Consider the following 15,964-nt stretch of genomic DNA (forward strand, 5'->3'; position numbering starts at 1 on the left):
ACTTTTCCTCTTTGGGCCTCATTCTTTTGAATCCTGCCCTAATTATTTGTCTCCTCTTCAAGCTGGAATATTTTAATATAGCTGTACTTCAAGTAAGTTATAGTTTGAAGAAGGCTCCACTTAAGCTTTTATTGTGTATCCCACCTGCCTGGTTTTGTTGTAGATGTTATCTCTGGGTTTTGGGTGTTGCTATTTAATTTGTTTGTTTTTATGTGGGGAATTAGATTGACCTCAAAACTGTGCTTCCACTGCTTGTTCCATCTTCCACAAATCCTTGAAGTGGTGGAATTTTTAAAATATTGTGGAGGTACAGTTGACAGAATGTGCTGATGGTTTGGAAGTGAGTGGTGTGAGAGGAAAAAAGGAATCAAGCATGACTTCATTTTTTTTTAACAATATATTTTTTAGAAGTTTTATTTTTATTGATTGGTTGGTTGATTGCTGCGTTGGGTCTTCGTTGCTGCGCGCCAGCTCTCTAGTTGCATCTAGCAGGGGCTACTCTTGGTTGTGGTGCGTGGGCTTCTCACTGTGGTGGCTTCTCTTGTAGAGCATGGGCTCTAGAGCGCAGGCTCAGTAGTTGTGGCGCACAGGCTTAGTTGCTCCGTGGCATTTGGGATCTTCCCGGACCAGGGCTCTAGCCTGTGTCCCCTGCATTGGCAGGGGGATTCTCAACCACTGCCCCACCAGGGAAGCCCTGACTTCATTTTTTTAAAACCTGCGTACCTGGGGGAGTATTTGTAAGGTGAAGAAGATGCAGGAGTAATGGCTGACGGAGAACATCGGGAGTTTGGGTTTCAGACATCCAAATGCTGAGCACCAAGTAGGCAGTTGGATGTTAACGTTAGGAGCTCGTGAGAGAGGTCCAGGTTGGAGATGTATGTTTGGAAGTGATCAGCCTATGGTTGGGTTTAGAGCCATGAAACTGAGTAACATCCCTGGGAGGAATGTGGTGAGTGAGGACGCGAGGTCTGAGGACTGGGTGCTGTGGCGGGTCTAACATCTGGAAGAAACAGCCAGTAGTGGAGGCCTTCCTGCATCAGCTGTGTATCAGGAGAGCAGTTTTTTCTGGAAGCCAAGTGAAAAACTCTGGGAGGAAGTGAAAAACTTCTGGGAGGAAGGGAGTGATCAAAGATGGCAATTTGCGCTGATAGGTTAAGTAAGGTGAATACCAGGAATGGGATGGACTTGGCAGTGGTGGGCATCTTAATTACAGTGGACCATTAGGGACAAAACTTAACTGGAGGCGTCTTAAAAGCATATAGGAGGAGCGGAGACAGCAAGTATGGCAACTGTTCGAGGCATTTTACTCAAAGGTGAGCTGGCAGGGGGTGTTAGTCAAGGGACAGTGGTTTGGGGTTTTGTTTTTAAGGTGACGTGTCACAGCATGTAAGGTGTATGACAGTATACAAACACATATATATGTATAACATACAAACAGTTCATAGCAGGTGAGAATGCGGCAGTAGGAGGAAGTTGATACAGTAGGGAGAGGGGGCAGTTGCTGTAGAAGAGGTGCCTTGAGGAGGTAAGAGAGGATGGGACCCGGTACTCCTAGAGTTTTCCAGATAGGAGCGAGGACAGTTCATCTGTAGTAGCAGGAGAGATTGCAGAGTCAGTGATGCGGCAAGTTGGTAGAGGTGGTGGGAGTGGATGGAATTTGTTTTCTGATTGCTTGTTTTCCAAGTCATCAGCAAAGAGGGTAGAGAAAGAGGCGCTAAGACGTCTACAGAGAGAGGAGGTGTGCTGTAATGGACCAGGTAACTGTAGCACGATCCTTGGGTTTCATGAAGGTCCCACTAAGGTCCTGAACTTGAAGTGAAACCAGCCATCGTGGTGGGGTTTTTCCAGTCATGTTTAAGAGCTAGCTAGTAAACAGCTTATTGATTTGTTGCAGTTTATTTAGGCAGTTCCTAATTTTAGCCCATTTTATGTTTTAAAATTTCTACCAAATAACATTTTGATAAACAGATAATTCTTTCACAAATCCGTAGTTCCTTAGGTTACAACCCTAGAGATAGAATTGCTGATTGCAAGGGTATGTTCATTTTTAAAGCTTATGCTATAAACTGCCAGATTGCCCCCCATAAAAAGATACACCCATTTATATGCCCACTAACACAAGTGTCAGTTTTCCCATGCCCTTGCCCAAGCATATGTATCATTAAACAATTAAGCTTATGGATTGTTAAAACAATTTTGTGCCAAGCTACTAGACAGAAGGTGGTGTGCCGCCTCCTTCTAATCTATAATTATATTTACTTGGTTACTAGTGAGCACGCATATCTTTTTATATTGGCCGTTTTATATTTGTTCTTTAGTGAATTTTTCTTCGTGTCCATTTTTCTTTCAAGACTTTCTTGTTAGTTTGTAAGAGCTCTTGATACATGAATGAAAACAATCTGTCATTCATAAACTGTCATATATGCTGCAAATTTTTTCCCCCAGTTTACCCTTTTGTTTTGTTTTGGAGTGTTTTAAGGTTTAGAAGTTAATTTTATATTGTTGACTCTTGATTTGTGCTTTTGCATTTATGCTTAGAAAGACCTTCCCTACCTCAAAATCAGCTGTTCACCTGTATTTTCTCTTAATTCCATTTAAAACCTGCTCAACTTTACGCCTTTACAGGTACTTCCTACTTTGATTTACAAATGTGTATAGTTTGGATTTAGAGGGAAATTATTTACCATTTCTTTTACAGCAAAGATTTGTGGAGAAGATGGGCAGGTGGATCCCAACTGTTTTGTCTCAGCACAGACCATAGTCTTCAGTGCAATGGAGCACGAGTACGTCGATTTCATATTTCCATGTTGTGCATTCTGGGTAGTTCGGGTTCAGCCTCAGGAATAACTAAAACCAAACTATCTTTGAGGATTTAAATATTTTGAATGTTTACAGGATCTTATAGACATTTCCTAAGACTATCTTGGGTAATGGTTTCTTTTAAATATAAATTATGTGAGTTCTATTAAAAATAAAACAGATTTTTATTTTTAATGTTAGCATTTCCTAAGTTAAAAGAATTTATTTTTAATTCCAGAGTCCTTAGGGGTGATTGTGACTGTAGTGTGATATAGTAATTGGTTTATCTATTTAAACAATGCATGTCTTCAGGTGGATATCCTGATTTGTTAGTGCATGCTTTAAGCTTAATGGATGCCATATTACTAAATCCACATAGATTTGTTGAAACTGCCTCCAAAGTTTTCTTAGATTAATTATTGCTGCATGCCCTCAAAAAAAAATCTCCATATTCATTCTTTCATTTAACATTTATGAAAAGGGTGCTATGCCCAGTTTGGATGTAGTGCCTGCTTTGAAGGAAATTACAGCCTAATAAGAGAAATAGGGCATGTTCTTTGCTTACTGTAATATGAGGTAGCGTGAGTTAGCTATCAGAGGAGAGCTGCACGTCATTACGAGGTGGGAGAGATTACTTACAGGGAGAGGAATCAGGAAGGCGCCATGGGAAGGGAGGTCACGTTGACCTAGGCCGTTAAGATGCAGTAGCACAGTGGGGAAAGAGTGTGTTCTTCCCAGATGAGCCCTTTCCTTGGTCGGTCCCTCAAACTTTACCTTTTCGTCCACATGCAGGCACTTTAGTGAGTTTCTGCGAAGTCACCATTTCTGTAAATACCAGATTGAAGTGCTGACCAGTGGAACTGTTTACCTGGCTGACATTCTCTTCTGTGAGTCAGCCCTCTTTTATTTCTCTGAGGTAAAGTCTGCATTTCCTTTCACACTCTGTTAGAGCATTCCAGCCTCTGAGCTGTACGTGCTGGGCCCTGTCTATAGGAAATAACGTAGAAGACACAAACCATTTCCAAACTGATCAGGTGGATTTAAGTACTGTGATTACTGTTTTAAGTTGTATCTAATGGCAAGAGTACTTGAATGGCATTAGTCAGACTAAAGAGAACATGAAAATTCAAAGTAAAGTAACTCTAATTTTGAAAAACCTAATTAAACTGCTTATAAGAGAATGCAGATTTTTAGTTATTTAGAGCTGTTTTAAAACCACGAAATTTGATACTTGATTCCAGTGCATAAGTGTTTGCAGAGCAGACTTTAGAAGAGAGAAGGAAAAGTAAATATTTTCCTACTGTCTTCATTTTACTTTAGCCACTTGATAGGATTGCCCTTGATCGGACTGAAGCATTTGCAACAAGCAATGAGTATATATTCATCTCTGTGAGGCAGACAGTGTAGAGTGATGGGATTTGTTAGGCTTCAGCAAATGAAATTCTTTTGTTGCAAAGCAAATGACTATTAAGTCGAGATAAGAGGATTCCCGGTCTCACAAAGCAGTAACTTAGACTCACACTTGCCTCCTGCCTCTTGACAAGGATACAGTTATTCAGCTGATTTGTGTTTTCACTCCCTCTCTTTGCCTTAAGTTTAAGTCAGCATTTGTTCAGGTTAGTATGGCCGCGTGGAGTGGTGGAAATGATCAGGTATAAAAGATTTGGTTTGGTTGGTTTACCTTTTGTATGTTTGCCAGCGAGGAGCCACTAACCCATCTCTAATTGTTACTCCAGTCACTGAAGTTTGCATTCAGCTGTGTAGTGGTTGCTTTTTGTTGTTGCTGTTAGGTTTATTTTTTGTTTTTCTCCCCCTAAAAGAATATTTAAAAATTATTCAATCTCAAATAACTGTAAGTTGCAGACTGGCATTAACTGAACAAGTGGATCTGTTTTGGGGTGGGGGGGTTTCTTTTGTGGGTTTTTTTTTTCCTTTATGTCCTATATTTTAATAGTTGGGGCTTAGATATAGACGAGAGATAGTAAGAGAAATCTGTGTATAGCCTGATTTTCCTCTTGTGTTTTTCCTTCCCAGTACATGGAGAAAGAGGACGCAGTGAATATCCTACAGTTCTGGTTGGCAGCAGACAACTTCCAGTCTCAGCTTGCTGCCAAAAAGGGCCAGTATGATGGGCAGGAGGCACAGAACGACGCCATGATTTTATATGACAAGTGAGTCTTAGTGATAGACATATCCATCTTTCTGCGAATATTGAGTACTTGAAGCGTATTTCAGAAGTCACCTTGGTCTCTGCCGCCAGGGAGCTCACAGGGAGCCACATGAGAGCTGCTTTTCATTGGTGTGTTCAGAGTAGGGGGTTCTTAGAATAAGTTGCTGGCGGGGCAGGGGGAGGCTTGTGTGTGGCAAGCAAGACGATGGTGGTGAAGGCCACTGAGGGCTTCACAGAAGGGAGATTTGATTGGCGACTGAAGAATGGATTGAATTCTGCTAGCGGGGAAGGACACTCTTGGCAGTCATCGGTACGAGCAGCGCCATAGAAACTGCGTGATTGACACTTGGTCAAGGGAACAGGAGAAGATGAAACTAGCTGGAATCTATTGCAAAGGGTCTTAAATGTCTGTGTGGGGTATACCATGTTTTCTGGTGCAAGTCTGCTCAGCCAGATTAACTGCTTGGTGAAGAGTAGTTATTCATTAGTTTTCACTGAAAATGAGAGGGCAGCACAATCTTAGTGAACAGAATTGAAAACTATGTCTGTCCCCCCCTTTCATCTAACTTTTCTTGTTCTATAAAGCAATGTGTTATTTGTATCTGTGAGCACTTGCTAAGAAGATAACTTGAGAGGCAGAGAAAAATCCATGGGATATTAGGGTTGGGAGAGAGCTGAGAGCATCTAGGTCAGTGGTTCCTGAACATCACCGGGCTGGTCCGTGCTCCTGTCGGCATGAGAGTCACCTGGGAGCTTGTCAAAAATAGGTTTCCAGTCCTCTTCTCTAAGAGATTCTGATTCAGCAGTTTTGAGGTGTGACCCAGGAATCTGATTCTGATGAATAGCCAGATTAGGGAGCTGGTTTGATTTTCGCATTTTGCAGATGAGAAAACTAAGGCTTTCAGGGGTAGTGACTTTCTCCAAGTCACAGGGCAAATTAGTGGCAGAACTTGAATGCAATTCTAATGTTTGTCCAGTGTTTATTTTTGTGCAATATATTTGTGGGAATATATTATATAAGAAACATTGTTATATGGATGTTAATGTAGCAAGCATTTACCTTTAGAAATTTGAGGGAATTCCCTGGTTGTCCAGTGGTTAGGACTGCGCACTTTCACTGCCGGGGCCTGGGTTCAATCCCTGGTTGGGGAACTAAGATCCCACAGCCGTGCAACACAGCCCCAAAAAAAAGGTCTGGGCTGCCCCAAAATTCAAATCGTGGAGGAATATTTGCCAACTTAGTTGTTGCATGATGGGAGACTCACTTTTTGTTAAGAAAATACTGATAGCAAGATAAAAGAAGAGTTTTCTCCTGCTGGAATAGAAGAGTGGCAGTGGTAAGGTCCTGCCTGGAGCTCAGTGCCATGCAGAGCAGAGACCCTGTTTTCCCACTGGATCCCATTTTCAAATTGGGAGCCATTTTTAAATGAAGATTACTGTGTGACATCCTCCCGGCACTGTCATTTTAACAGCTCCTGCTTATTTGTTTTTCTATCTTTACTTTTTAATATCATGCCTCATCAGCCTGTCTGTATTTGTATCATGGACAGGAGTCAGAAGCCGCAGAATGCTCAAAAGACAACATATATGTTTTTCTGCTTTTAATGCTTTTTTTGTATTCAGTTTATAACCAGTTTACCAAAACACCAGTTGCATTATATCCTATGAAGTTAGAAATCTTTGAGTTATCATTGATTACTCCTTTTCCTTTCTACACCAAATCATTAGCAAATCCTGTTATTCTACCTAAATACATCAAATTCATCCACTTCACCCTCAATGCTATTTTGTTTTGAATTCCTACATGTATGTTATGTATGCCACATAGTTATGCTGGTATGTTCTCCTTTGTACCCTGTGCAGGGATCCTTTCTGTTCTCTTTCCAGGGGACATGCCCATGCCTTACCCTGTTTTAAATTTGTTTCTTTCTCCCAAGCACTGAACAGAGACTAGGTGCCCATTAAACGTGTGCAATTGGTTTCTTTGCCTCAGTTGTAACCTGACCTGGAAAATCTTAAACAAGAACCAAAGATGGTGGCAGGCAGATAGGGAGGGGCACGTTGGCTCAGATATCTCTTTGGCGGTGGGAATACAGGTTGCAGCAGGGCTGTCATCAACCCAGCTCTATAGTCCTAGGTCTGCAGGAGCCTCATAGAAGGTTCTCTGGTGTAGGTGCCAGAAATTGCTTATGATTGCTGTGAAGTTGGGGTTTACTTTGGCTGTCTTTCTGCCATAGGTACTTCTCCCTCCAGGCCACACATCCTCTTGGATTCGATGATGTTGTACGACTGGAAATTGAATCCAACATCTGCAGGGAAGGTGGGCCACTCCCTAACTGTTTCACCACTCCGTTACGTCAGGCCTGGACAACCATGGAGAAGGTAACCAAAACTTGAAAAGCATTAAACTACAAGAAATTTTTAACTGGTGGAACCCAGAAAATAGAACATGGGGAAAAGCAAACAGAACAGAACAGTGGAAAGTTGAAGCAGTGCAGCAGTGATGAGAGCGGGGGCTTTGAGTCTGACTTGGTATGTATTAATCTTAACCTTCACAGGCTGAGTGACTTCAGGCAGCTACTGAAGTCCTTTAATGCCATGTTCCTCCTCTGTGAAATGGGGCTAATACAGATACTTAGAGTTATTTTGAGGTACGACGTGGAGAGTGCTTATTAGTAACGTAAGCATTAAAAAATGTTAACTGCTATTATTACTGTTATTATAACATCTTTTAGATAATTAGTATTGAGCAAAGTTAGCTTAGGGATGATCCAAATATTTCACCAGAGCTCCCCAGCAGGGTTGGAGCACTAGTTTTCTGCATCATGATCACTTACAGAGTATCCCTAATGGCTGCTAATAAAGTGTTGGAATTTGTGAATCAGTTGTTCTTCTGATGAACTAAAGCAGATTTTACTGGGAATTGCAAGAGCCCAGGATAAGCCCACGAGGTTATTTTGCTCATATGTGTCATGTGCATCTAGGTGGAAAGGGATTAGGTAAGCACTGCCACATGATACCACACAGAAAAACTGAACTTCAGGAATATGGAGGAGTTACATATAAAAATCAAATCGGGGCTTCCCTGGTGGCACAGTGGTTGAGAGTCCGCCTGCCGATGCAGGGGACGAGGGTTTGTGCCCTGGTCCAAGAAGATCCCACGTGCCGCGGAGCGGCTGTGCCCGTGAGCCATGGCCGCTGAGCCTGCGCGTCCGGAGCCTGTGCTCCGCAACGGGAGAGGCCACAACAGTGAGAGGCCCGTGTACCGCAAAAAAAAATAAAATAAAATCGTTGAAAGGCTGGTAGTAAACTGGATAGACTATCGGCTATTGTCCAAGGTCGATAATTTTTTCATGATTAAAATTAAAATTTTCTGATCTTAAAGGAAAAGTTCAAGATATATATCATATAAAGAATATAAACTTTCTGGGTAATAAAGTTAAAATACAGAGAAAAACAAAATGTAAAATTATTTCTTACTAACTGTGTATCTAGGGAACTTATACTAATTTTAATTTTTAAGAGTACTATCAAGTAGGTACATGGTAAAAAGATACATATGCTTCGTTCCCTAATACTTTGAGTATTTCTCTGCTAGGTATTGTTGTTATGGGGTAAACAAAAAAAGAAACATAGCTTCTGCCCTCCTGGAGCTCTGTCTATAAGGAGAGCACATATTAAACACAGACATAAATATTTACAGTTGTGCTAAATGCTGTGAAGGAAAAGTTGGTAATAGGAAATGCCAATAATAAAGATGGGAACTTAACATCATTAATAATTTTTAAATGGAAATAACAGTATCCATGTACCATTAGACATTTATTTAACAACTATTTGAAAAGACAGAACCCAGTGTTGGGAAGCCCATGTCAAGACAGATGCCTTGATGATGCTAGTGATGCATCCTCCACATTTATCAAAGCTAAAATGTTCATATCATTTAACTTAGTAATCACACTCCTGGTAATTTATCTTAAGGAAATCAGATCAAAAGTGAAAATCAGTATATACACAAAGACTTCAATATTTATAACAAGAAAAATGTAGCTTCAAATTAGATCCCTCCCTGGTATCTAAGAAGTCTAGATAATCAAGTCCATTCAGTAGTTTCATGGCAAGTTTTCTGAGGGAAAAAATCTATAAATTGTACACATTGTAGTTTTAGTTACAATGTAAACTGTGTACAAAGGGATAATACTTGGAGTGTAAGAGGAGTAAAATCGTGTGCTAGCTGGTAGCATTGAAAGTAAAATTTTGTTGTAAAATAAAGTTTTAGTGTATTTGATTTCAACTTTAAAATAAATTGTATCCTCTCTTCAGGTATTTTTGCCTGGCTTTTTGTCCAGCAACCTTTATTATAAATATTTGAATGATCTCATCCATTCGGTTCGTGGAGACGAGTTCCCGGGAGGAGGTGTCTTGCTGACGGCTCTGGGCTCTGCCGGCCCCACTGAGGACTCCCACCCCGGGTCGGCCGACAGCTCTGCTGTGCAGGTAGTGACCCCTGTGCCTCTGCGCCAGGATTGTTTCGCTCAGATCTTAGCATCAGATCCCATTTGTAGCTTTTAGGTGGTAGAAAAAACAAAGGAGAGATAAAATTAGCCTACTTACTATATATGCTAACCAAAGTCTTTGTGATGATTAACAGTGTGTCATATTGTAAAGATGTCAGACTATTATTCTGCTTGACACTGCAGCTCTTGCTTTATTTTTTTAAACATTTATTTATTTACTTATTATGTATGTATGTATGTATGGCTGTGTTGGGTCTTTGTTGCTGTGCGCGGGCTTTCTCTAGTTGCAGTGAGCGGGGGCTACTCATTGTGGTGACTTCTCTTGTTGCAGAGCAGGGGCTCTAGGTTCCCGGGCTTCAGTAGTTGTGGCTCTTGGGCTCTAGAGCGCAGGCTCAGTAGTTGTGGCGCACGGACCTAGTTGCTCTCTGGCATGTGGGATCTTCCCAGATCAGGGCTTGAACCCGTGTCCCCTGCATTGGCAGGCAGATTCTTAACCACTGCTCCACAAGGGAAACTCAGCTCTTGCTTTAAATAATCAAATCACATGACATATTTATAGCCTCCGAAAAGTTGTTTGTATAATTATTTGGGAAATTTTAGTAACTAAATTTGGAATGCTTTTTTAGAGAATAATTGAGTGAACTCCTAGATTTATTAATATTTCACTGAAGAGCTTTTGGTTTCATTTTGAACTATAATGCCATTGTACATTTCCTTAACCTTTTTTGTTTTTTTGGAGTGCTTTCATATATCAGGCCTTCTCTGACTGTCTGCAAAATCACACAAAGTGGGTTATGCCCAAGAACAGAGTAAGGAGGTAGTAAAAAGTTAATTGATTTTATTGAAGTCACACAGTAAGTGGCAGAGCCATGAATATATTCTCTGTCTAGTTTTTTTCCACCGTAAGTTTAATAATATAATTATTTTCTCATCACTATTGGCAAATAACTTTTGACCCTGGGCCTTGGATAAATTTTCTTAAGTTTTAAGACAGTGCAGTTTTCTTGCCGTCAACAAGGCTGTCCGTCCTCAGTACCTTTTCCTCTTATTGAGGTTGCATAGGAGGTGGCCTGCTGAGTGTAGTTGCCATTTCGTTTTTTGATATAAGCTGGAATGCTTTGTTTTTATTTAGGTACTTAAAAGGTCTAGGTGCTAACCATAAAATGTAGTTTTACATTTTTGGTTGAAGTATAATAACATATACAGAGAACTCTACATTTCATAACTGCATACAGCTCAAAGGATTTCGGTAACAGACCTAACCCATGTAACCAGCATCCAGATCAAGGCACAGGCCGCGTTACCAGCAGGTCAGAAACTCGCGCCCCCCCTCCCCCACCCCGCTCCGGTCACTATCCTCCTCTTTTCTCTCTCTCTTTTTTTTTTGTAGAGCCTTATTGAGATATAATTCACATACCATACAATTTATCCATTTACACTGTATAATTCAGTGGTTTTTTAGTATGTTTATAGAGTTGCTAAACTCTCACCACAATCAATTTTAGAACATTTTTTCACCCAAGAAAGAAACCCTGTATCCTTTCACTATCACCCTCCTAATCCTCTGTCCCCCAGCCCTAGGCTACTGCTAATCTACTTTAACTTTACGTCTCTATAGATTGCCTGTTCCAGACATTTCATATAAGTGGAACCATACGATATGTGATCCTTATGACTAGCTTCTTTCGCTTAGCATGTTTTCAAGGTTCGTCTGTGTTTTTAGCATGTATTAGAATTTTGTTCATCCTTATGGCCAAATGATATTCCACTGTGCAGACACCACACTTTGTTCATCCATCAGCTCGTCGACATTTGGGTTGTTTCCACCTTTTGGCCGTTACGAGCAATGCTACTGTATAATTTTTGTGTGGATATGGGTTTTCATTCCTCTTGGGTATATTCCTAGGAGTAGGATTGCTGGGTTGAATGATACCTGTTTAACTCAGTCTTGGTAACTGTTGCTTTGTAATAAGTTTTGAAATCAGGAAGTGAGGGTCCTCCAACTTAGTTCTTTTTCAAGATTGTTTTGACTGTGTGAGGTCCCTTGCAATTCCATGTGAATTTTAGGGTCAGCTTGTCAATTTCTAGGACAAAGCTAGTCAGGATTCTGATAGGGAGGGAGTACTTTGACTCCACAGATCAATTTGGTGAGGATTGCCATCTTAACAATACTTTGTAGTTTTCAAGTATAATTCAGTATTTCTTTCTTAAATTTATTTCTAAATGTTTTATTCTTTTTGATGCTATTACAGATGTAATTGTTTTCCGAATCTCACATTCAACTTGTTCATCGTGTTTAGAAATACAATTTTTTTTAATTGAGGTAAAATTCATTTAACATAAATTTAAGCATTATAAAGTACACAATTCTGTGACGTTAGTATATTCACAGTATTGTGTAGTCATCACCACAGTGTTTCATCATCCCACAGGGAAGCCTCGTGTCCATTAAGTAGTTACTCCCCATACCCACCTGTTTTTGTTTGTTTGTTTTGGGTTTTTTTGCCATACGCGGGCTTCTCACTGTTGTGGCCTCTCCCATTGCGGAGCACAGGCTCCAGACGCGCAGGCTCAGCGGCCATGGCACACGGGCCCAGGCGCTCCGCGGCATGTGGGATCTTCCCGGACCGGGGCATGAACCCATATCCCCTGCACCGGCAGGCGGACTCTCAACCACTACACCACCAGGGAAGCCCCCCACCTGTTTTCTTCTAAGAGTTTTGGGCCTTTGGTCCATTTTGAGTTAGTTTTATGTATTATGTGAAGTGGGATTCAACTTTATTCTTTTGCATGTGGATATCTGGTTGTCTCAGCACTATTTATTGAAGAAACTACTCTTTCACCGTTGAATGATCTTGGCACCCTTGTTGAAAATCATTTGACCTTAGATAGATGGGTTTACTTTTGGACTCTCAGCTCTACTCCATCACCTGTGTGTCTTTACTTAGACTACATTGGGTTTTTTTTGTTTTTTTTTTTTTTGGCGGTACACGGGCCTCTCGCTGTTGTGGCCTCTCCCGCTGCGGAGCACAGGCTCCTGACGCGCAGGCTCAGCGGCCATGGCTCACGGGCCCAGCCGCTCCACGGCATGTGGGATCTTCCCGGACCGGGGCACGAACCCCTGTCCCCTGCATCGGCAGGCGGACTCTCAACCACTGCGCCACCAGGGAAGCCCTGCTACATTGTTTTGATTACTATGGTTTGCAGGCTCTGTTTTGAAATCGGGAGCTGTGTGTCCTCTGACTTTGTTTTTCTTTTTTTTCATTTGCAAGATTGTTTTGGCTATTTGGGTCCCTTGTAGTTCCATGTGAATTTTAGGATCAGCTTTAACGGTTTGGTCAGGATTACACTGAATCTGTAGATTCCTTTAGGGAGTATTGCCATCTTAACAATATTAAGTCTTACAGTCCATGAACATGGACTATCATTCCACTTATTTAGGCCATCTTTAATTTCTTTCAGCAGTGTTTTGTAGTTTGAAATGTACAATTCTTACACTTCCTGGAGTCAGTTTATCCCCGAGTATTTTATTATTTTCAATGCTATTATAAATAGAAATTGTTTTCTTAATTTCATTTTCTGATTGTTCACTAAGTGTATAGAAATGTAACTGCTTTTCGTGTGTTTATCTTGTACCTTCAACTTTACTGAATTCATTTGTTAGCTCTAATAGTTTTCTTGTGGATTCTTTAGGATTTTCTATATGTAAGATCATGTCATCTGCGAATAGTAATAGTTTTCTTTCTTATCAACTTTAGATGCCTTTTATTTCCTTTTCTTGGCTAAACTGCTCTGGCTAGAACTTGCAGTATAGAAGTGGTGAAAGTGAGCATGTTTGTCTTTTTCCTGATTTCTCAGAGAAAGCTTTCAGTTTTTCATCATTTATTGTGATGTGTGGGATTTTTATAAATGCTCTTTATCAAGCTGAGGAAGTTCCCTACTATTCCTAATTTGTTGAATGTTTTTTATCATGAAAGGCTGTTGGATTTTATCAAATGCTCTTTCTGTATCAATTGAAGGGATTATGTGGGTTTTGGGGATTTACTCTGTTGTTATGATATATTACATTAATTAATTATCAGATGTTAAACCAACCTTGCATTCTTGGGATAAATTCCACTTAGTTGTGGTATATAATTATTTTTATATGTTGCTAGTATTTTGTTGAGGATTTTGCATCTGTACTCCTAAGAGATAGTGGTCTGTAGTTTTCTTTACTAGTGATATCTCATTTTGGTATCTTACCTCAGTGGCCTCATGGAAGTATTTCTCTGTTCTTTTATTCTGGTGCCTCTCTTTTTAATTATGTGCCCTTCTCAGCATGTAAAGAGAGCCCTTTTTACCCCTACTGTAGAGTGTTCTATAAGTGTCTGTTCAATTATTTTTTTAATTTAACCTATGCTTTAGTCATGGATGTTAAATGTATTCCTGTCTTTTGTTACTTGAAATAATGCTGCAATAAGTATTCCTGTGTATAAGTCATTTTGCCTAAGTGTGAGTCTGTCTATAATTGAATTTTTAGAAGTGGAATTTCTGGGTCAACCCATGCCTCCGTATTTCACAGAAGTACCAATTATGACTTGCTTTTTATTTTTGTGGGCATGAGGAGTAGGAGATAGAATGCTGGTCATTTTAGAAAGTTTCCTTTATCTTCTCTTCTGTCACACGGCCACACTGAGAATCAAAAGCATTCATGTTTATCCTGTAAAAGTTGGGCTTTACATTTATTAGGCAAGATACATATGCTTGGAAGAATGGGAGTTTTGCACGTTTGGGAACATAAGCACGTTTGTTGGAACTTCAGTCATTAAGGAAAATACATTTGCCACGTAGACGCATGTGTCGTACGCTTTAGTATTGTGCTTCCCTCCTGTAGTTACGTTCAAGATGACATTTCAGAATCATTGCTGTTAAACATCTCATTAGTGACAGGGTTGAGTGAAAAGTGCATGTGTTTCAAACACTGAAGATTTTGTACGAATCTGTTATTCCAAACCCAGGACTGATTTGACTCCTGAATAACATACTACTAATTTCACAATTTCTGTTGTAGTCTAGTGTGAAAAAAGCCAGTGTTAAAATTCTGAAAAATTTTGATGAAGCGATAATTGTGGATGCTGCAAGTCTGGATCCAGAATCTTTGTATCAACGGACGTATGCAGGGTGAGCATCTTTTTTATTTTTTAATTTAAAAATTGTTTTCTACTCTCTTGAATATACCTGCAATGCACTAGAGCATGGTTAAGGGTGAAGGCTCAGGAGTGACTTCCTGGGTTTCAGTCTTGGCTCAGCCGCTTATGGCAAGCTACCTAACCTCTTTGTGTCTCAGGTTTTTCATCTGTAAAATGAGGATAATATTCCTGCTTCCTTGGGCTGGTGGGATTAAATGAGATAATACATGAAAAGCATTTAAAACATTGCCGGATGTCAGTGAACACTCGGTAAATATCATTGACATCATTATTCTACCACCATATACGACTCTGATGAGTGTCACGTTTACATAATGTGTTTTAGGCTATCTCTTCCACATTTCATTGGATTCATATGTTAGCTATTTCAAAGTCTGTCTTAAAACCAAAACTAAACTACAAAGATGCCAATATCATTCATCATGGACTGTATAACTATTACTGTTATCCCTCAGTAACTGCAGGGGATTGATTCCAGGACCCCCTCGGATACCAAAATCTGAGGATACTCAGGTTCCTTATAGGAAGTGGCCTAGTATTTTAAGCCTGTATAAATCATCTCTGGATTACTTATAATACCTAATAAAATGTCAGTGCTATGTAGATAGTTGTAAATACAATGTAAATGCTATGTAAATAGTTGGAATGCACAGCAAATTCAAGTTTTGCTTTTTGGAACTTTCTGGCTTTTTTTCCCTAAAGTTTTCAGTCGGCAGTTGGTTGAGTCTGTGGATGTGGAACCTGCAGATACGGAGAACCAACTATACTTGGAAAAATGGAATAAAATTACTCCTTTGTATTTAAGAATTAACTTGGTTGTTTATTTTTTCCTGTAACAGAAAGACAGTGATTCCTGTGTTACAGCACTTCTTGATCCTTACCACAGATCAAATCGTAAAATCACTTCTTCTTCCCTAAAGATGGCTTGAAAACACAGAAACCTGTGTAAAGGCATGATTACCGCACCCCAGTCCTGGCAGTACCATAAAAAAGGGATTTCAACATGTTTAATTGCTTTTACCAGAAAGTAAATTGATATTTGGGAGACCAAGAAGTCTGAAAAATACTTTGAAGTAAATAGAAGGTTATGTTGACCACATTGTCTTCGGCTGTATCGGTGTTGTAGTAATCTTTATTTCTTATTTTAGGAAATGGCGGACAGTAAGCCTAAATGAGTTCATTCCCAAAGATGATATTTATTCTTAAGGAATGGTTGGTTCATTTATTTCAAACCTGACTTAAGAAAGTCTATCAATTGCAAGATGTTTTACTTCTATAGTTTTTTG

At 40.0% G+C, this 15,964-nt stretch overlaps 1 protein-coding gene across 5 annotated transcripts in view; it reads left to right on the plus strand.

Annotated features, from left to right (window-relative positions):
- Positions 1-15,964, plus strand: part of AKAP10 (A-kinase anchoring protein 10) — a 60,884-nt gene that overhangs the window by 27,176 nt on the left and 17,744 nt on the right. For all 5 annotated transcript variants that reach the window (XM_024752163.1, XM_024752174.1, XM_024752183.1 and 2 more), the window contains 6 exons: positions 2,699-2,783; positions 3,592-3,715; positions 4,834-4,970; positions 7,207-7,351; positions 9,293-9,466; positions 14,540-14,649. In XM_024752163.1, the coding sequence (XP_024607931.1) occupies positions 2,699-2,783; positions 3,592-3,715; positions 4,834-4,970; positions 7,207-7,351; positions 9,293-9,466; positions 14,540-14,649 (775 nt within the window). The remainder of the gene's footprint in view (positions 1-2,698; positions 2,784-3,591; positions 3,716-4,833; positions 4,971-7,206; positions 7,352-9,292; positions 9,467-14,539; positions 14,650-15,964) is intronic.

This window comes from Neophocaena asiaeorientalis, unplaced genomic scaffold (genome assembly GCF_003031525.2).
Source record: "Neophocaena asiaeorientalis asiaeorientalis breed wild unplaced genomic scaffold, Neophocaena_asiaeorientalis_V1.1 scaffold540, whole genome shotgun sequence".
NCBI lineage: Eukaryota > Metazoa > Chordata > Mammalia > Artiodactyla > Phocoenidae > Neophocaena > Neophocaena asiaeorientalis.